Here is a 22,658-nt window from a genome sequence, read left to right on the forward strand (position 1 = left end):
ATGCGAACGGGAGCCGTTCGCATTCACTATGGTGTACGCCGTCTGTGTGGGAACGGCGCATGTGCCGCTCCCACACAGTCCAAATGGAAGTTCTTCGGCCGAGCGACATCCGGCGCCATTTTCTTGTGAGGGGGGATTGTTTGAGGACGCTGTAGACCGGAAGTCGCGGCCGGACAGTAAGATTACTACTTACGGTCGCGGCTTCCGGACTTGTGCACTTGGAGCGGCGGTAGCAGACGGAGCGGATGGACCAGAGGGAGCGGCGGCGACTGGAGCAGGTAAGTTATTTCTGTGTAAGTAAGTGTTTTACTGTGTGTTTACTAGTGTATGTAAACCTACTACACTGTGTGTTAGCTCAAAAAATGGCGACACACAGTGTAGGAGGTTTGACCGTTCAATCCCCTAGTTTCTCCCGGCACTAGCCAGGATAAAGGAGGGGGGGATTCTGAGCGCTCACTAGAGCGAGTGAGTTTTCTCAAATTTTGCAGCATAAAGCAATGTGGTTGCTTTACCACATGCCAATGCTGCAATTTTGGGAATTGCTCCCTCTAGTGACCAGCACAGGGAAATATTATAAATTAGAATCTAATTTATAATATTTCCTGACTTGTGAAAAAATTTACAAAATTACAACAATGTGTAACCATTTATATCCTGTTTAACTAAAAAAAACAAAAAACATTTCTAGCGACACATTCACTTTAAGACCATAACCAGGTGGTACAGAACTGATTTTCTATACAAAATTTATTTGATCCCATCCAACCAGTGTTGGAGATGTAATTCTGACGTTGGTAACATATCCCATATCTGGTGGGATTGCCCCTTGATCAAGCCCTTTTGGGATAAAGTGGCTGACACAATTCAGAGAGTTTCGAAACAAACCCTCCCCCTCAGAGCTCCTCTTATCCTCCTCTGGGCTCCATCGCAAAACTTCTGCCCGAAACGTTATGATTTGATTACTCAAATGATTACGGTGGCCAAACTACAGATTCCACTCCACTGGAAATCGACCGAACCTCCAACTTTCCGTGAGTGGTTTTATAAGATGGACTCCATTTGCAGGATGGAGGAGCTCTTGAGCTGGGAACTCAGAAAGCATGTTATCTATCTGAAGATGTGGACACTATGGCTAACTTTCCGTGCCTCTATCCCCTCCCCACCCTCAGTTGACCCTCATGATCTTTAGTTGGCAGCTAAAATTTAAAACCTTATGACTACACGGGTTCCCTCCAAATATGAAGACCCTAACATTACTCCTCTTACTCTCAAACAATGTATTTCATCATATTTCTCTCATACATTATCTTATTGATTTAATTTTCTCATACTGTGACATGGGTACCTTGTATATAGTTACTAATGTTTATATTCTAATGCTTCTCATCCTGTATTATCATTCTTGTGAGAAACTTCGGCCTGCGTGCTGTAAGCTTCCCCTCCTGTTCCTCATGATCTATGTAAGGATGTTCTATTGTTGTTCATCTTCAATAAAACAAAGATTTGAGATAGAATTGGACAGTGAAAATAAATAAAATCCTTTTTCTTCAATAAGATGTAGCTGTAGCTCCAAATTTTTCATTTTCTCAACAAATAAAGGAAATAAAATCACCCCAACATTTGTAAAGCAATTTCTCCGGAGTACGACAATACCCAATTTGTGATAATAAACTGCTGTTTGGGCACACAGTAGGGCTCTGAAGGGAAGGAGCGCCATTTGGCTTTTGGAGTACAGATTTTGCTGGATTGGTTTCTGATTACTATGTCGCATTTGCAATGCCCCTGTGGGACGCAAACAGTGGAAACCCCCCAGAAAAGACCCCATTTTGGAAACTACACCCCTCAAGGTATTCACCTAGGGGTGGAGTGAGCATGTTAACCCCGCAGGTGCTATGCAGAAATTCGTGTGCACTCGATGTTGCAGAGTGAAAATTTTTTTTTTTTTTTACATAGATATGCCAATATGTGGTGCCCAGTTTGTGCCACCATAACAAGACAGCTCTTTAATTATTATGCTGTGTTTGCTGGTTTTGGAATCACTCTACAAGTGGCCCTAATATTTTGCCTGGACATTCGACCAGGCTCAGAATTTGAAGAGTACCATGCGAAGTCGAGGCCTAATTTGGTGATTTTCAAAGTATGGGTTCACAAAGAAACCCCATTTTGGAAACTACAACCCTCGAGGCATTTATTAAGGGGTGTAGTGAGCATTTTAAAAGACAGGCTTTTTCTATAAATGATTGCGCTGCGGATGGTGCAAAGTTAACATTGAAATTTTTCCATAGATATGCCATTTCAGTGGCAAATATGTTGTGCCCAGCCTGTGCCACTGGAGAGACACACTCGAAAAATTGTTAAAAGGGTTCTCCCAGGTATGGCAATTCTATACATGTGGAAGTAAATACCGTGTTTCCCCGAAAGTAAGACAGTGTCTTACTTTCTTTTTATCCCCAAAAGCCCCACTATGTCTTACTTTCTGGGTATGTCTTATATTGTAAAAAAAATTGTCGATTTTTTTTTTTTTTTTTTTTTCACAAACTTTATTTAACTGTTTTACATTTTTTTTTTTAGTCCCACCAGGGGACTTCACTATGCGATGTGCCGATCGCATATATAATGCTTTGGTATACTTAGTACACCGAAGCATTATTGCCTGTCAGTGTAAAACTGACAGGCAACCTATTAGGTCATGCCTCCGGCATCGCCTAACAGGCAGATGCTGAAGGCAGACCTGGGGGTCTTTGTTAGACCCCCGGCTGTCATGGAAACCCGACGGCGACCCGCGATTTGTTTGCGGGGGCGCCGATCGGGTGACAGAGGGAGCTCCCCCCTCTGTCAAACACATTAAATGCCGCTGTCACTATTGACAGCGGCATTTAATGGGTTAAACTGCCGGAATCGGCGCGCGCTTCGATTCCGGCAGTTGCAGCAGGAGCAAGTGCAGGGGACGGCGCGGTGACGTATGGAGAGGGGGGCGGCGCGGAAGTGGGCAGGAGGCGGCAATACCCCCGTGTTTCCCCGAAAGTAAGACATATGTCTTACTTTCGGGGTACGGCTTATATTAGCCGACCCCCCTGAAACCCCCGATACGTCTTACAATCGGGGGTGTCTTACTATCGGGGAAACACGGTAGCTGTTTGGGCACCCTGTAGGGTTCAGAAGGGAGGGAGCGCCATTTGGCTTTTGGAGCGTGGATTTTGCTTGGTAGTAGTTTTGTTTGGAGTTTTACTGGTATTTCAGTTTATAATGTGGGGGTACATGTAATCTGTGCGTAGTACATCAGGGACATAGTCAGGTGGTATAATATTGGGGTAAAAAAATAAAAAAAATAATCCATAGATATTTGTTACGCTGTGAAGCAATCCTTTCTGCACAGGCCGGTGTCACACAGAAATTATGTCCTTTCTTATCCCCCTTTTGGCCCACACTTGGCATCTTTGCAGTTTGGGGAATTTTGCTGGGAAAGTGTTGTCCTGGTATAATATGGGCGCCCTCACTTCCAGCAGATATGTTTGGGCCCTCCCCTTCCTGGTTCCCTAATTTTAGGGCTTTGATAAATCGCCTCTTGAAACAGAAGAAATGTTTCCCTCGGGCTGCACAACTGCATATTTTTCTTTCCTGACTTATTGGAGCCTTAACTAATTTTATTTTTTAATAGACGTTATGACATGAGGGCTGTTTTTTTGCGGGACAAGCTTTAGTTATTATTGGTACCATTTTAGGGTATATGCGACTTTTTGATCACTTTTTATCCTATTTTTTGGGAGGCAAGGTGAACAAAAAACAGCAATTCTGGCAGTTTTTTTTTTATACAGCGTTCACCATGCATTCTAAATGACATGTTAACTTTATTCTGCGGGTCAGTAAGATTCCGGCGATAACAAATTTATAGCGCTTTTTTACGTTTTACAACTTTTTGCACAATAAAATTACTCTTGTAAAAAGAATGTATTTTTTCAGTCGCCATGTTGTGAGTACCATAACTTTTTAATTTTTTCATCAACGGAGCTGTAGGAGTGGTTGTTTTTTGCAAGACGAGCTATAGTTTTTATAGGTACCATTTTTTGATACATGCGACTTTTTGATCACTTTTTATTCCAATTTTTGTAGGGCAAAGTGACCAAAAACAGAAATTCTGGCATGGTTTTTTACGTTTTTTTTCTTACAACGTATACCACGTGGAATAAATACCATTTTTATAGTTCAGGCTCTTACGGACACGGCGATACCAAATACGTATGGTTTATTTTTTCAATAATAATGTACTCGATAAGGAAAGAAGGGCGATAGTGTTGCATTTTATTACTTGAAACTTTGTTACAACTTTTTTTTACACTATTCTTTAGTCCCACTAGGGGACTTGAAAGTCCAACTGTCAGTTTTTTTTTCTAATACATTGCACTACCTATGACAGAACGACAGAGGGGGCCGCCCCTCTATTTCTAATGGCTTAGATGCTGCTCTCGCTATGGACTGCGGCATCTAAAGAGTTAAACGAGCAGTGAAGTGTTGAAAGTAACATATAGTCAAGTTACCCGCTTAGTATGAAACGGGATCAGCCCGTGAGCGCAAGGATACACATGAGACAGATTTCTGATCACTCCTGTAGAGGCGTTATTGTGATGTAACAAGTTGCAAATGAGCACAAATTTGTCACAAGCTACTTTTACGGCAGTTTTTGTCACAGACTGCTTCATGTCTGTGGGCCATCGGGCCTTATGTATCAAAACTGTCTAAAAGGAAAAACTGGCCTTATTCCCATAGAGGAGCTTTCATTTTTCCAGAGCAACTAAAAAAAAAAAAAAAATGAAAGCTACGCTCTGAACTTCATATTCTCCTATTGACCACCAGAAAACATCTGGCCTCTGCGTTTTAGCAACCCAAAAACATAAAAACCTGACCTAAAACGCTGTGTGTAAATACAGCCTCAGGCTACGTTTACATAACCAGGTGCAAACTCGGACGTGAAAAACTGCAGTTTTTCACGTCAGAGTTGCACCCGTGTGGGACCCGTTTTCATGGATCCCTCATAGACTTGAGTCTATTGAGGGATCTGTGAGTACAGAAGAAAATAGTATATGTTATTTTTTTCCACGGACCCTTCACACGGTCCGTTAAAACAGCGGCCCCATTGAAATACATGCATCCGTGTGACGGCCGTTATTTTAACGGCCCTCTCATAGACATATACAACGTTCGCGTGAATAAGCCCTTACACTAGTTTTGCCTCTTACAGCACACGGAGAAATCGGCACTATGAGGCCTCATTCACACAACCGTGCCCGTAATCACAGTTCGCAATTAAGGGCACGGCTGGCCGCGGACAGCCACCGCATTTTCTACGGTCGTGTGCATGGGGCCTTAGGAATGAATGGCTCATTTGATGTTATTATAGAAAACTGCATCCAAGTCATCATTTTTTGAGCCAATCTGCTGCTGGTGCCAACTTATACACATTGTGATGTAATCATTACAAATATTAGATGTAGCGCTACATTACTGATAAATAGAATACATATATAGACACGCAGGAGAATATAATGGAGTAGAGACGTAGCCTGTTTTGTTAGATTTTATAGAAAACATTAGAACATAATTTGATAGAATGTAATGCTTCAAGTTTTACAAAATGTTCACACAAGTATTATCATGTGATTAATAGGAATATAAATTATTTGTACACAACAAAATATAAAATCTGCAGTCAACATCTCCTGTATTTGCTTTGCCATCTATGCAACACAGAAGTTTCTGACTTAAAGAGGCTCTGTCACCAGATTTTGCAACCCCTATCTGCTATTGCAGCAGATAGGCGCTGCAATGTAGATTACAGTAACGTTTTTATTTTTAAAAAAACGAGCATTTTTGGCCAAGTTATGACCATTTTTGTAGTTATGCAAATGAGGCTTGCAAAAGTCCAAGTGGGTGTGTTTAAAAGTAAAAGTCCAAGTGGGTGTGTATTATGTGCGTACATCGGGGCGTTTTTAATACTTTCACTAGCTGGGCGCTCTGAAGAGAAGTAACATCCTCTTCTCTTCAGAACGCCCAGCTTCTGACAGTGCAGATCTGTGACGTCACTCACAGGTCCTGCATCGTGACGGCCACATCGGCACCAGAGGCTACAGCTGATTCTGTAGCAGCATCAGCGTTTGCAGGTAAGTCGATCTTCAGAGGATGTTACTTCTCTTCAGAACGCCCAGCTAGTAAAAGTATTAAAAACGCCCCGATGTACGCACATAATACACACCCACTTGGACTTTTACTTTTAAACACACCCACTTGGACTTTTGCTTTTAAACACGCCCAGTTGTACTTTTGCAAGCCTCATTTGCATAACTACAAAAATGGTCATAACTTGGCCAAAAATGCTCGTTTTTTAAAAATAAAAACGTTACTGTAATCTACATTGCAGCGCCTATCTGCTGCAATAGCAGATAGGGGTTGCAAAATCTGGTGACAGAGCCTCTTTAATTTAGCAGCAGTCGGTGTGGAAACAAGGGCCAAATGGACAATTATGAATATATATACATTATTGGAAGTTACTATGAATGAACTAGAAGTTGTCAACTTTGTTCCCAGGACTGACACCAGATGAGATCTGAGGAAGTGCCATCTAGTTAGACATTTTGTGTGCAACATTAAAAATGAATGTGTTCCAAATCTGGCCATATACATTGTATATGCTGCAGATTTGGCCACCAAATTTAAAGGGAACCTGTCACCAGCATTTTCATCTATTGAACTGTGCTCTCCCCTGGTTGGCCGCTGCTGTCGAGCACATTGCCGTTATCCCCTCTCCTAAATTCCTCTTATGACCGTAAATAACGGTCTGCAAACATTTTGCACATTTTATGGTAATAATCCGAGATTTGACTCTTTTATGCTCATTAGTATACGGCGCGGGAACACTAAAGAATGGAATACTAAAAAGGTACGGAGCCTACTTAGAAGATAATTATAGGTTACATACAAATTATTTTTCACCCACTTCCACCAGGTATTACTGGTTCAAATAGGCGAAATGATGGCGACAGGATCCCTTTAAGCCATTTCTTTTGTCTCATGTAGATTCTGGTAAGCCGCAGCCACCGATATTGTACAGGAAACAATAGGATAGTATTTGAGGACGTCGCACAGATGGTCAAATGTGGTCATCAAATTTATATAGTTTAAACTTTATCTGATAGAATATTGTTTTGGTGGGGTCCAAAATTCTGTACGGATTCTTTTTGTAATAAATCTTTACAGCATTTGTAGCTCTATATTTCTGATACAAAAGCTCCAAATCTCCTCCAGAGACATAGACATTTTACAGGAGGGCAGCTCCAGCTCGGACATCCCATTCACCACCACTCTGGTCCCGAAAGCTCCGGCAGCAGTCATGTGCCATTCATTCGTCACATGCCGCTGCAGCTAATCGCTGGCCTCAGCAGTCATGTGCTGTTCATGGCATCACTGCTGATGCCAGCGATTGGCTGCAGAGGCACGTAACCAGTCAAAGGCACGTGACCACAGCCTAAGCTTGAATAAAGCAGCAATAAAGCGGGGTGGGGGCATTTTTTTTTTTTTTAAAGTATTAGTACCCATTTATTATTTTATAAACTTCCCTGCCCTCCTCTACAATTAAAACACTCCCGGATAGCTCTTCTAAAAATAACATGCTGGCTGCCTGCAGCTGCCACTAGAGGGAGCTTACTGCATACTTCCTTATTATTGAGTTTAACTTATAAACAGTATGCAGTAAGCTCCCTCTAGTGGCAGCATGTTATATTTTACATCTATGTCTATGCAGGGGTTTTGGTGCTCTGTATCAAAAAACAGAGCCCTAAATGCTAAAAAGATATATTAAGAAATTAATAAACATAGCATTTTTAACCAACTTAGATTTTTTTATAAAAAAAACTATATGATATTCAAGGGTGGACATTCACCTTAAGGTGCTATAGACCTTAAATATTTGTAGCCAGATTCAGTCAGTTTTTATTAGATCAGGAGACAATCTAATGCCTAAATCCCATCGTAGACATTAGAGTATCAACTAATTCTACCAAAATTGTCTAGGCCTAAAAACGAATATGGATAGAGGCCTTTATGCAGGATTGTCAGAGGCTATTCATAACCCACCAATTTACTAAGGAAAAGCTAAAAAAGGAGACATGTCTTTAGAGTATTGTAAGAGAAGTTAATTCATGTGCAGTAAGGGAGATCAATCTATTCCAGAATTATGGAGATCAGCCAATGACAAGTAGAGCACTTCAAAACGGGGGCTGCTATTCGCAAAATTGTCACAAAACCTCCCAAGCAATGCATAGAATATAAACACTCACCCTGAACAAAAGCCAAATAAATAGATTTTTATGACTGGATGTGTGTAAACATATAAAATATGTCACTGAGTAATGGAATGAGAATTTCAGCGAAAAATTCAGTCTCTGTTAGACACGCCAACGCTCTGAACCATCTTCTGGATTTTCTCTTCGTTCCGTAGGATGTTTCCTTTAACTGTGCATATTTTATCCCGCTGCTCTTTGATCAGTTGCTCAAGTTCGGCAAGTTCTGCTTTGAGGGGATCCACAGCGGTGTCAGTGACACTGATAACATAGAAAAAGATAATGATATATCATGTATATTGCTGGTTCTGCTGATGAACAAATGGATCTGGCAAAACCTTTAAGGCCCAGTTCACACTGAGTTTTTTTTGGCACCGATATTGATGCTGAAACCGCGTCTGATTCAGCGCCAAAAAACATCCGAAACCACCTCCCATGGATTTGGAGGGCGGAGGTGTTTTTTTCAGCAGCATGTCCTTCCTTGCCGCGGTTCCGCCTCTGACCTCCCATTGAAATCAATGGGAGGCAGAAAAATCTTTTCGCTGCTTTTTTGCCCGCGGCGCTCAATGGCCGCAGGCGAAAAACGCCACGAAAACAGCGGGAAGGAAGTGGAAGCAAGTCAAAAACTGCCTCAAAATTCCTGAAGGAATTTGAGGAAGATTTTTTCTGCCTGCAAAATACTCTGTTTGAACAGGGCCTTAAGGTAAAGACACCTTCATCAGGTAGAACAACGGAGTAGTGCATCTTCAATGACAAACTACAATCTTAACTTATTCCAGCTATCAACATTTATCATATAATATGGATTGTCCGAAGTCTGCATTTTTTTATTTATATCTCCTCATTTACGGGATCATATGATCCGTGGAATTGCCGCTTGAACTACGCTGCAGGGCCCAGACTGCATGGAAGATATGATACCATAAATGGTGAGATAGAGGTCTGCTTTTTTAATTTCTAGCAATCCATTTTATATTATACTGTAAATTCTTACTGGCGAGCAGGAGACCAGTTGTACCGTGCTAGTCTCCGCAATGCCCTTTCTGCTTGTCATCTATGCTGTTGCTGGACTATCAGCATTTATTACCTATTCACAGGTGATAAATGTTAGATCAATGTTAGAACAACCACTGATTGCTAGAATGGGGAACCTCCATCTTGGGCCGTAGTGGGGCAGAGTTGAGGAGCTTGAGCGGTTTCCATACCCCACATACTCCGCCACCACACAATACAACCCATCCCCATTTCTGGCTATCTAGGTGGGAAAGGCAGGGGGTCCCTCTTTCTAGCAATCGTGGGGGTGGCAATATCCAGACCCCTACTGACGTAACATTTACTACCTATATATACACACTAGAAAGGAGAGCCTTTACATGCTATATAACTGATGAACAACTCCGGTCAACTGATCTGATCACCAAAAAGTAACAAAGAAACATTCATAAATTGTAAGGAAATGAACAAAAATATTTGTAAGCTTTTTTTTTTCATTTCACTACCGTCATGCCTCTTCAATGGATTACACATATAGTGTTTCTACCTTACGAGGTGCCCTCTGCTAAGCCCAATGTCTTAGCCTATGAAGTAATGCATTTTGTGTGACTTGCCAAAAGAAGCAGGGAAGAGAAGTATCAACTGCTCTCAGCAGATTTCTGGATCCAGATGAGTTTTCACATTTCACGGCTATCCGACTGGTGGCCCAGCAAAGCTCAATATCTTGATCGACTAGAGGGCCACGTTCAAACGTGGCAGATTTTTGGATTGGTGCGAATTTCTAATCCGCAGCATGTCTATTTAACTTGTAGAAGTGCAGCAGATTTTTGCAAATTATGAAATTCACTACAAAATCCACAGCAATGTTTTTCTGCCCCATTTGTACGTACCCGAATACTGCACCCTTTACCCCATACTTTGCAGGTACCTTTGCTCCCGCAGAAGAACTTCTGCATGTTCTCGGTTCTCTGTCCTCCACATCTGCAATTCATTTTTCATAGTGTCCATGTCCTCTTGGATGTAGTCCATCATTTTACCCAGAGGTAAAGCACTGCGACACAAGATCTGGATGGAGCCTCTCAGTTTCTCTATCTCTTTTGTCACAAAATCCTTCTCTTTTTTTCTTCCAGTATCAGTCAAGAGTAGTTTGTCCTAAAAAAACATATTGAATAAAGATATTGGAATATTAACAGGGGGGCAACACCTACATTTATATTTACAAACACAAAAATATATATAATTTGGTGCCATAAAGGAAAGCTCCCTGCACTGGTGACCTTTCTAGTGAATCATAGCTGGATCTCCTATTTGAAGCAATAAAGAAGTTACAATTTTTCCACAAGTTTAATCATTTGTTTGTGTTCACAGTTGTCTCAGGTCAGCGTTTCTTCTCGGGACCAGATGTGCACATCACCCCAAGTAGAATTGTACTTAAAAACAGCTGCAAAGAATGCTGGTAACAAAACATCCCCTAGGGGGCACTCAATTAGGCAAGGTGGTTGGATTACAAAGTAGCATAGTGGTAAGCAGGTATATTGCAATTAGTACTGCTCAGGAGACATCTGTTTATTAGAACACACTGTCATACTATTCTATTTATATAGTGCATGCACAATTGGAGAAATAATATATACCGGTCTAATTAACTATTAACATTTAAAGGGGTTCTTTTGGAAGAACACAATATAAAATTCAGCCACCAAGCGCAAATCGGAGAAACTATGGCCAAGGGGGGGGGGGGGGGGGGGGGGGGGAGAGACAGCTTTGTTAATATACGATTGATCCACATGCACGCTATATGTACATACATGTCTATGGAGATATGCCACATCTATGGACAGTGGCGTAACGATCGCTGTTGCAGGGGGTGCAACTGAGCCCGGAGGGGGAGAGAGCCCATATGGTCTTCGGCTTCCACTTCAGACGATCTGTGCTGCGCCGCATACAAGGTCCTGACACTGGATATTGTGTGCTTCGTCGCATGTGACCTCCTGACGCTGCCCAGCTCCAGGACTTTGTATGCGGCGCATCAGACTGGTAGTCTGAGGGGACCAGGGGCAAAGAGAGAAGACAGGGGAAAAGTTAGAAAGGGATGGGGTCTATTGTGGGGAGGTTACGTCCCTGTCTATGTAGAAGACTTATATTGGAGTGTTGTTTTTCTTCACCTGGAGCAAGATTTAGATCACTGCCCTAACCCCGTAGCCTAATGACCTGGCAAAAGCAGAGTAGCTTGTTGGTGCCCTCTTCTGGTTCCCAGCAACTGGGCCACATACCCAGTCAGGCCCCATCCCCCTTAGCTACAACCCTGTGTATTTATACATTGACCCTTCTTCATTGTAACTACAGTGTTTAACATCAGCGTTCAGAGCTAGAATTAGAACAGATATTTAGAGCTATATTTGAGTCTAATTAATGGGGAACCCCTTTAAAAAGTGTAGCTCCACTTACGAAGCATGCCGGCTATCCCGCCCAAAGTTTAGAAAGGGCAGTAGGAGACTGCAGGGAATCCATAGTGGGCGAGTTTCTAAGGCCAACATAGACTCCAAAGCCTAAACTTGCAAACGTCTAGCAGGAGAACGGGAAAGTAAAATACATACTTGCACAGTGAAAACAGTTTAAATCTCATGAACGTCGCATGTTCATTTTCATTCGACTGCTGCAATATATATATATATATATATCTCTCAATAGGAAAGACATGGGTATATAAAAATGGCATGAAAGTTGTTAGACAATTGTTATTGCAGCTGGTGCATCAACGGCTGCCATGGTCATGTGGTGCTCGGGGACTGTTCTTGTAAAACATACATTAATGTTTTATTATCATACATATATATTATTTTTAGGAGAGCTGCACAGCTCCCCAAACAATGCCCGTTGTTTTAACCCCTTCTGAGCATCTTATAGAGATACCCTTCGTTAAAGTGCCACGGTCTCATCACAGTGCCTATCATTATACAGTACAAATCTAGATGATAACTAGATGTAGTGAAGACTGCAATGTTATATCTAACTTGTATTTCTTGGGTCTTTTTTTTTATCCTACTATATATGTCTGAACTCACTTTACAGTCCTGTCCAGCTGTCCGCTCATATAATAGTGCCATACACAGCACTCTGGCCAATGAATGGGGGCAACCTGTCCTGCTCTACTGTGACTCGTCCGTAATTGCGGACTGTAATTACGGTCTGCAATTACAGACCCATTCACTTCTATTGTCCACGGACACCTTCACGTATATTTACGGGACGGTGTCCGTGCCGTAGAAGCCTCCTGCAAAAGATAGGACATGTCCTATATTTTGTTTTTACAGTCCGTGCTCCTATACTTTACAACGGGAACGCAGCCTGTAAATGCGGACGACAATCCGCAGCTGCCTGTGCCCGTAATTACGAGCAGTCATGGGGCCCAACATAGAGAGAAAGTGGTCTGCTGTGTGGGTGAGCTGAGAAAGTCTGTGAGCATCTAACAAGACTCCTCGAAAGAGCAGACAAAGTTTCATGTATTCACACATGCTATGGATTATTAATTATTATTTGAAATTTTAATAACGTTAACATTGTCTGATGCCAGGGGCGCGAGAAGCTCTCTTGGTTCCTAAAGGTGGCCATACACCCTAAAGAATGGTCAGCTAAAAGCTTGTTCGGCTGACAGGTATTTCTCCTGACTTGCCCGTAAACATGCACGTTCGGCTTGGCCAAGCGTGCTTGGGGAGAGAAGAAGAACAAAGGAACAAAGCATCGGGTATGTTAAAATCCAACATAACCGATCCATCTATCCCTATATTCTGCTGTTGGGGGGGAAAGTGGGGTGGCCGTCATACACAATAGACTGTCGGCCAATAGCATGTAAGGGGCACCTTTAGGCAGGGGTTTCAAAATGTACCACAGTTTTTGAAGTTCAGCACGATGAGGACTATTGGATAAACTCATTCATTTAAAAATTTGTCCAGATTTTTATTTATTTTTTTTAAATATATTTGTACTATAGGAAATCATAAAGTTTTGTAATATACATGTACTACAAATTCTGCTCACATATCTTATTAAAAATAGTGCATTATCCCCTGAATACAAAAAAAATGGTATAGCCCACATATTAGTCCATTGTAATGCGTCCAAATGATAACTGAATAGACTAAAGATGGCAGCAGTCATGTGACCCACCACCCGCACATTGTGTGATCACTGGCATTCAGGTAACACTGTCCAGGTATGTAACAGGTTAATATATATATATATATATATATATATATATATATATATATATATATATATATAAATAAAAGAGTATCCGGCACACCAATATTGAAACAAAGGTATTTTTATTTTGTTTTTGCTTTTAATGCCAGTGGCAGAGTGCAACGTTTCGGTCTAAGTGACCTTCATCAGGCACTAAGCCGTGCTGGGAACTGCATAGACGAGCGCTAGTGGTGCTGATAGCGGCTGGCCGCTATATCATGGCACTCTGATACAGTGGCATTAAAAACAAAATAAAAATACCTTTGTTTCAATATTGGTGTGCCGGATACTCTTTTATATTTATATTTGGGTTGGGCCCCTATCTGTGCAAAACCACACCCTTCCACGTATCCGGTGCTGTCTGAACCTATACACAAATTGTAACAGGTTAATAGTATTTTACAGTATAAAGTATTTCTCCCTACAGCATCTCATCATCATGTCATTCCGTGTCTGTGTAGGAGCAGCTCTTACATTCTTCTCTGTGTGTGCGGTTTGTGGTTTTTTGTTTTTTTACAGTTAACTTTATTAACATGACACCATCACCTAAAGACAGCAAATACAATACAAAGTAAATACACGCAGTGAAGTAGTTATTCATCCTTGTTCCACCATTAGTCCTATTCACAGTAGGGATGCACGATGCATTGAAATTTCGATACCATTTCGATGCTGTGCGGTGGAAAACTGTTCAATACGGTCAATTTATGTATTTCAATACGGAGCGGTCTATTGAAATAACATGGCGCGTACGCACTGTACAGCGCCCGCAATGTTTTCTTCCTTCAGTGAGTCACTGCCTCCCCGTGGGAAAACTGTCCCGTACTAAAATCATGACTACAGGACAGGACAGTATTCCCGCGGGGAGGCATGGACTCCTAGTATCATAGAATACTGATGCTAGGAGTCCGGCTTCCTGTACTGTGTTTGGTCCGGGAAATGCGGGTGACATACGGTCTGTAGATCACAGACCAAAACACAGCCATGTGAATAAGGCGGAATAGTAATTAACCCCATAATTTCCCTCACAGATTAACCCAATGTTGCCCATTATAATCATTACAGTAAGTGATCCCATCAAGTACCTCGCTCACAGTCAATGGGCAAAATTGGGTTAATGTGTGAGGTACATGATGGAGTTAATTACAATTAATGTGAGGCACATGAAGGTTCAAAATAATACCATGTGTTTCACATCACAATACAGAAGGACATTTTTGTGGATTTTTTAATTGTTGGCAAAGTATCGTTTTGGTATCAAGTATCGTGACAACCCTAATTCTCGGAGCACACGGTTGTGTCCTCTATTTGGCCCCAACATGTGCATGAAATGTAACCATGTTGTTAACTGCATGCTAGGGTCACGTGTGTGTGTGTGTGTGTGTGTGTGTGTGTGTGTGTGTGTGTGTCATCTGATGTGTGGGGGGTGGTCACATGACTGACGCCAGGTTTAGTCATATTTAGTGCTCATAGATGCATTACACAGGACTAATCCATGGTTTACACGATTCTACTGTGAAGAGACAGTGGCCTACTGCACTGGTATAAAAACGGCATGTGAGCAGACTTTTATATAAGAAAACCGTATGAATTCCTGTTGTATAAACAATGGACGACCCCTTTAATTACCCTCTGTCATTGTCACCACCATTCCCAGGCACGCTTGTTTATAAAAGATGCTCCTGACTTCCCTCGGCACATGTGCAGCAATTCTCCATTCTTAATGGGTTGCACTTACATATCCATTTTAAGTAAACTGAAGCTTGTCACTACTTATCATCACAATGTTGTCCACATGCTAAGCTTTTATCAATGATTAATGAACCCAATAAAATGATTATCAAGAGAAGTACATCCAGCGACTACAGGCATGGTCATCAGAGTCCACTAACTGGAAGCTTATTAAAAACTATCATTTCTGTTCCACAGCTGAAGATCTGCAGATCTCTCCGGGTTCATATACTAAACGGAGACAAATCAACTCTGTTGTCAGCGAAACAAAAATTGCTATTTGCACAAATCCCATCCGGACCATGGGTATAATGATTTCCTACTGATTATGGAGCACAGGTGGATTGACTCCATTATGAGATAATATAATTTCTACTCATGTGATGGACTAGTACAGTTAGGTGCAGAATTATTTGGACAGTGACACAATCGTCATGATTTGGGCTCCGCTGCCACCACATTGGATTTGAAATGAAACAACTGAGATGCAATTGAAGTGAAGACTTTCAGGTTTAATTCAAGCGGTTGAACAAAAATATCCTGTGAAACATTTAGGAATTGCAACCATTTTTCTACACAGCCTCATCATTTCAGGGGCTCAAAAGTAATTGGACAAATTAACATTACCATAAATAAAAGGTTTTTTTTAATATATTTTGTAGAGAATCCTTTGCAGGCAATGACTGCCTGAAGTCTGGAACCCATGAACATCCCCAAACGCTGGGTTTCCTCCCTTGTGATGCTTTACCCGGCCTTTACTGCAGCCGTCTTCAGTTGTTGCTTGTTTGTGGGTCTTTCTGCCTTAAGTTTGGTCTTAAAGGGAACCTGTCACCAGCATTTTAGCTATAAAGCCAGCAACACCTGGTGAAAGTGGGTGAAAAATCATTGTCATCTAAGCTATAAATATGTTCAAAGTAAGCTCTGTAGCTTTAGTATTCCGTTTTTCAGTGGTCCCACGCCGTAGGCAAATGAGCAGAAAAGAGTCAAATCTTCATCTGAAAAGAGTCAGATTTTTATTCCTCCAGCATCTCAGAGTGGACTCCACCTCCTTCTTTTTGATTGCCAGCTCCTTAGCCAGTCAGGGCCGGACAGGTGGTGGAAGTGGGCGTGGTTAAGAAGCTGCATCCCAGAGGGAAAAATAATTACCATAAAAGGCGGGGAAAAGTTTAAACGACTATATTTACTGACAGAGGAGGACTTCAGGAAAGAAGAGAACAGGAATGAACTCTGGACAGCTGCGGCCATTGAGTGGTCAGGTGAGTTTAACAGGTAAGATGTTGATGACAGGATCCCTTTAAGCAAGTGATTGCATGCTCGATCGGGTTGAGATCTGGTGATTGACTTGGCCATTGCAGAATATTCCACTTCTTTGCCTTAAAAAACTCCTGGGTTGCTTTCGCAGTATGTTTTGGGTCATTGTCCATCTGTCCTAAGAAGCGACGTCCAATCAACCTTGCTGCATTTGGTTGAATCTCAGCAGAAAGTAAATCCCTGAACACTTCAGAAATCATCCGGCTGCTTCTGTCTTCAGTCACATCATCAATAAACACCAGTGACCCAGTGCCTTTTTCAGCCATGCATGCCCATGCCATCGCACTGCCTCCGCCATGTTTTACAGAGGATGTGGTTTGCTTTGGATCATGAGCCGTTCCAAGCCTTCTCCATACGTTCTTCCTCCCATCATTCTGGTACAAGTTGATTTTAGTTTCATCTGTCCAATGAATGCTGTTCCAGGACTGGGCTGGCTTCTTTAGATGTTGTTTGGCAAAGTCTAATCTGGCCTTTCTATTTTTGAGGCTGATTAATGGTTTGCACCTTGTGGTGAACCCTCTGTATTTGCTGTCATGAAGTCTTCTCTTTATGGTAGACTTAGATACTGATACATCTACTTCCAGGAGAGTGTTCTTGACTTGGGTAGATGTTATGAAGGGGTTTTTATTCACCATGGAAAGGATTCTGCGATCATCCACCACTGTTGTCTTCCGTGGACATCCAGGCATTTTGGAGTTTCAAGAATGTACCACACTGTTGATTTGGCCACTCCTAACATTTGTGCTCTCTCTCTCTGATGGATTTCTTCATTTTTCTCAACCTAACGATGGTCTTTTTCACTTGCATTGAGAGCTCCTTTGACCTCATGTTGTGGGTTCATAGCAACAGCTTCCAAATGTAAATGCCACACCTGGAATCAACTCCAGACCTTTTACCTGCTTAATTGATTTTGGTTTAACTTTGGAACAGCCCATGCAGCCCATTAAATAGCTTTTGAGATAATTGTCCAATTACCTTTGGTCCCTTAAAAAAGAGGCAGCTACATATTAAAGAGCTGTAATTCCTAAACTCTTCCTCAAATTAGGATGTGAATACCCTCAAATTAAAGCTGAGAGTCTGCACTTTAAGCCCATATTGATTATATAACTGTATATTCAATATGTTTTGGTAATAAGCTAAAATGCCAAATCTTAGGTCCAGAATTATTTGGACAGTGACACAACTGTATGTATAACCCCTTCAGGACACAGCTTGTTTTGGCTGTGTGGACACAGCGGATTTTTTAAAATCTGACGTGTTACTTTATGTGGTAATAACTTTGGAATGCTTTTACTTATCCAAGTGATTCTGAAATTGTTTTCTCATGACATATTGTACTTTATATAGAAGAAACCCCGACATTCAAAAATTTGCATATGAAAATTGTATTTTTTATTTTTGCCAATCCACAGACATAAATAGTAACGTTTCGGTCAATTAAAAGACCTTTCTCAAGCCCTCGGATTGCGTGTGAACTCTGTTGACTGGAACCGCAATATGCTGTGATGTCCGCCGCCAGACAGGGAATGAGAATGTCTGTGGTTTGCTAAAAAATAAAAATACAATTCTTTTATACAAATTTTTGCGTGCCGGGTTTGCTAAATATAATACTGTAATACTTTGTATATAATACTACGGAGTGGAACCTTACCGGTGAACCTTCTATCCAAGTAATGTGGCTTCTTTTATATATTGTACTTTATGAAAGCGGAAAAATTTGGTCGATAAACTCAGTATTTATTCGTGAAAAACACCAACATTGAGAAAGTTTGCATTTTTCTAAATTTAAATGTATCTGCTTGTAAAACAGATAGTAATATCACACAAAAGAGTTACTAGTTAACATTTCCCATATGTCTAATTATGTTTGCATCGTTATTTGAACATTCTTTTATTTTTCTAGGACGTTACAAGGCTTAGAACTTTAGCAGAAATGTCTCACATTTTCAAGAAAATTTCAAACCCAATTTTTTTATGGACCAGTTTAGTTCTGAAGTGGCTTTAAAGGGCCTCATATATTATAAAGTCCCTATAAATCACCCCATTTTAAAAAACTGCACCCCTCAAAAGTATTCAAAACAGCATTCAGAAAGTTTCTTAACCCTTTAGGCATTGCACAGGAATTAAAGCAATGTAGAGGTTATATTTACAAATTATTATTTTTTTTTAGCCATGAGCCCGCTCCATACACCAACCCCCGCACGACGTGTTATTACGTTATGGTGCATAAAGAGGTTAATGCGCAGCGGATCGTGCAAAGTGAAAATTGCAATTTTCCGCTGATATGCCATTTTAGTGCACAATATGTTGCGCCCACTTGGTGCCACTGAAGACAAATATCTCATAAAACATTAAGCGTGTTCCCCGGGTATGGCAATGCCATATTTGGGGACGTAAACTGCTGTTTGGGCACGCTGTAGGGCTCATTGGGGAGGGAGCGCCATTTCCCTTTTGGAGCGCAGATTTTGCTTGGTAGATGTTCAGTTTGGAGTTTTACTGGTATTTCAATTTATAATATGGGGACATATGTAAGCTGGGCAGAGTACATTAGGGCATAATAAGAGGATGTAATAATGGGGTAAATAACTAATAAATTCATAGATATGTGGCCAGTGTCGCACTGATAAACGGTGCCCGATCTTATCCGCTTTTGAAACACTGCACATTTTGCGTCGCCATATTCTGGGAGCCAGAACATTTTAACTTTTTCTCCAACAGAGCGGTGTGACCACTTCTTTGTTGCGGGACAATGAAGTTTTCATTGGTACCATTTTGGGGGACATGCGATTTTTTGATCAGTTTTTATTGCATTTTTTGTCAAGCAAGGTGACCAAAAGCAAGCAATTCTGACAATGTTTTTTATTCTTTTTCACATGTTCACCGTGGGCTATAAATTACAATTTTACTTTATTCTGTGGGTCGATGGGATTATGGCGATACCATATGTATAATGTTCTTTTAGGTTTTGCAGCGTTTGCACTATAAAATAAAAATAAATTTGTGTCACCATATTCTTTGAGCCATAACTCAATAAAGCTGTGTAAGGGCTTGTTTTTTGCGGCTGTATTTTTTATTGCTACTATTTTGGGGTACATGCGACTTTTTGATCACTTTATTCTATATTTTGGGAGGGGTGGTGACCAAAATAAGAGATACAGGCATTGTTTTTGTTTTGTGTTCACCGTGCGGGAAAAATAATGATCGCTATATAGTTTGGGCCGCTATGAACGAGGTGATACCAAATATGTGTACTTTTGTTTTAACGTTTTCATTTTTTTCCTATAATAAAAGGCTTATTATAGGAAAAAAAGCAGTTTTTGTTTTGTGAACTTATAACTTTTAGTTTTACAATTTTTATTTTTTTTGTCCCACTAGGGGACTTGAAGACTTGAAGCACTGATCGCTGCTATAATACATAACACTACCTACGCAGTGTAATGTATTATAACGGTCAGTGTGACGCTGAGTCACGCTGACAGGAAGCCTATCAGGACCAGTCGGAAGCTGGTCCTCATAGTCTCCTGTAAATGGCAGACATGCCATGCCAACCATCGGCACCTCCCGCAATCGTATCGTGGGGGGTGCCGATCTGCTACAAACTACTTATATGCGCGATCGCCGAATTTAAGGCGTTATTTGTCTAAATCAGCGGCGATGAACCGCTGGCCGGCAACAGTGGAGCGTCAACTGTCGGGGACATCTGACCTCCCAGTTCCCGGACAATGTACGTTAGGACAGTGAGCACCGGGAAGGGAACCGTATAGTAACTGTACATCCTGGTGCGGGAACAGGTTAAGATATACAAGTACAGATGTGTCCACCCTTGCTTGAATTTAGTTAAAGCGACCCACCGGTCTCAGGACAAAATTATAAATGTGATGGGGTTTATGGAGTAAAATTACATGGTGCCCTCCTGTTGCGCCCCTCTGCTGTGGATCAGCTATTTTACGGTCCCCTCTGTGTTGTCTCAAAATGGCCACAGTGCTTCACAGATTGAGTCTAAGACACTCCTTCTGTTCACGGATTTGACAGAACTGCTCACATGAGAATCTCTGGCCAATCTGAGAACAGTGCGAGTGTCTCAGACTTGTAGTGTAAGAAGCGCTGCAGCCATTTTGGGATAGCACAGAGGGGACCCTAAAACGGCGGATACAAGGCAGACGGGCACAACTGGAGGGCACCAGGTAATATAACTCCATATACCTTATCGCATTTAAAATGTTGTCCCGGGAACGGAGGGTCGCTTTAAAGACTCCAATATCTCATGAAACAAATTCAATATAATATCGCGACATGCCATCAAAACCCTTGACAGGCTTCAAATCTGGTCATCTCGCACCACACATCTTAGGATATGTCGAGATATGTGGAAAGGTAAGGAAGGATACATCTAAATGTAATAACTGAGTAGTCAGCTCAGGCTACTGCAAGCCAAACACACTATCCAACAATAGCATGATATATTACTGTGAAGAGATAAATTCTTTCATATCTGGAACACAAACACATCAATGGTACTTTATAGGTTCTGGATTATCTAATAGTTTAGATTATCAGTAAATGAAAATTATATAAACTCACCTGTAAGTGTTGGGAAGCTTCAATAAGAAATCTCAAAATAAAATGGTTCACAAAATGTTCTATTATAACTTTGTCTTTTAATGAATCATTTCCTAATTGATTATCTAAGTGCAGTCTTTCACTTCTGGTCTTATATAGAACAGCAAAATTACATCTGTAAAGAGCTCAAGATTTTCATGCCTCTTATGCTAATGATGCATTCACGGTCTGAAGGATAGACCCTAATAAATCCCATCATGCTTTATTATGAAGTTCAAAACCTCTCAGTATTTCAGCCGCATACCCAAGCCCTCAGCTACACTGTTCAGAGAGCTCATAAAATAATCCCAGTAAGGGGAAATAAAAAGATAACGTATCAGAACAGGGTCCTAAAAATAATGGTAAGAAAAGTTGAGCATGTGTACTGCTCCAATGTACTGAAGCTCTGTTTTTTGGTGGACTTACTTTTGACCCCTTTAAGGGGTTGTACCGGAATTGTTACCTATCCACTCTTCCACCGCAGTGAGGCCATTGAACGGAGCGGCAGTCGAGCATGTGCGCTGCCAGCTTATTCATTGTCTATGGGACTGACGGAAACCGTAGCTCCATATGTAGCTGTATAAGGGCTTTTTATTGTATTTTTTCCGTGACAAGTTGAATTTCAATGGCACCATTTTGGGTACATATAAGCTTTGATTAGCTTTTATTAAAAATGTATTATTTTTTGGGGATGGGGGGGGGGGGGGGGGGAACGACAAAAACAATAATTCTACCATTGTCATTTTGTTTACCATTCGGTTAAGATAACACGTTAACTTTATTTTATGGGTGGGTATGAATAAGACTATACTAATCATGTAAAGTTTAATAAGTTTCAGCACTTTTGCACAATAAAGAAGCGATTTTTTGATCACTTGTATAATGCGTAGTATTCTAAAACATGGTCAGTGTAACAACGACAGGCAACTTATTAGGCCACGCCCCCCCGACTGCCATAGTAAACCAACGGCGCCTTGCGATCACATCGCGGGGCGCCAATTGGCTGACAGAGGGAGCCCCCTAGTCTGTCAAACATCTTATATGCTGCGGTCGTTTCATAAGTGAAACCTTTATATTTATAAGTCAAATAAATGAAGGAAAATAAAATATATGGAATTAGGCTCTCTTTAACATGATGTTTAGTTCTAACGCTTACCTTAAGGATTGCATCTTGCGGTGTCTCATAGTCCTTCTTGGTTTCTAAGATTTTCTTGACAAGACCACCTGGATACACATTAAATGCAAAGTTAAAATCTCAGCACATGTTAAGTGGGAATTGAATCCATTATAATACAACTTTCAGCTATTTAACTTCCAAATCTTATCCTGACTTTAAAATATTTGCTGGCCGAAGAGACAGTTAAACTGAAGTCTATGACCAACTTAATATTCTGAAACTGGTCAAGAATGATTAATAGTATTATAGGGGTCCTCACAAAATTCAAGCAGCAT

At 41.1% G+C, this 22,658-nt stretch overlaps 1 protein-coding gene across 2 annotated transcripts in view; it reads right to left on the reverse strand.

The window, feature by feature from the left end:
- Positions 1-1,348: 1,348 nt before the first annotated feature.
- TRAF3IP1 (TRAF3 interacting protein 1) overlaps positions 1,349-22,658 on the reverse strand; it is a 47,346-nt gene continuing 26,036 nt past the window's right edge. The window contains exons 13-16 of one of the 2 annotated variants that reach the window (XR_012849490.1): positions 22,363-22,430; positions 10,252-10,475; positions 8,328-8,591; positions 1,349-1,485 (exon numbers count right to left, since the gene is read on the reverse strand). Coding sequence is in view for 1 of the 2 variants with exons in the window: in XM_075829589.1 (XP_075685704.1) it covers positions 8,426-8,591; positions 10,252-10,475; positions 22,363-22,430 (458 nt within the window). In the remaining variant the exon portion in view is untranslated. Of the gene's footprint in view, positions 1,486-7,119; positions 8,592-10,251; positions 10,476-22,362; positions 22,431-22,658 lie in introns of those variants that run through there. The other variant, XM_075829589.1, reaches the window with a different exon arrangement.

This window comes from Rhinoderma darwinii, chromosome 6 (assembly GCF_050947455.1).
Source record: "Rhinoderma darwinii isolate aRhiDar2 chromosome 6, aRhiDar2.hap1, whole genome shotgun sequence".
In the NCBI taxonomy this organism is placed as follows: domain Eukaryota; kingdom Metazoa; phylum Chordata; class Amphibia; order Anura; family Rhinodermatidae; genus Rhinoderma; species Rhinoderma darwinii.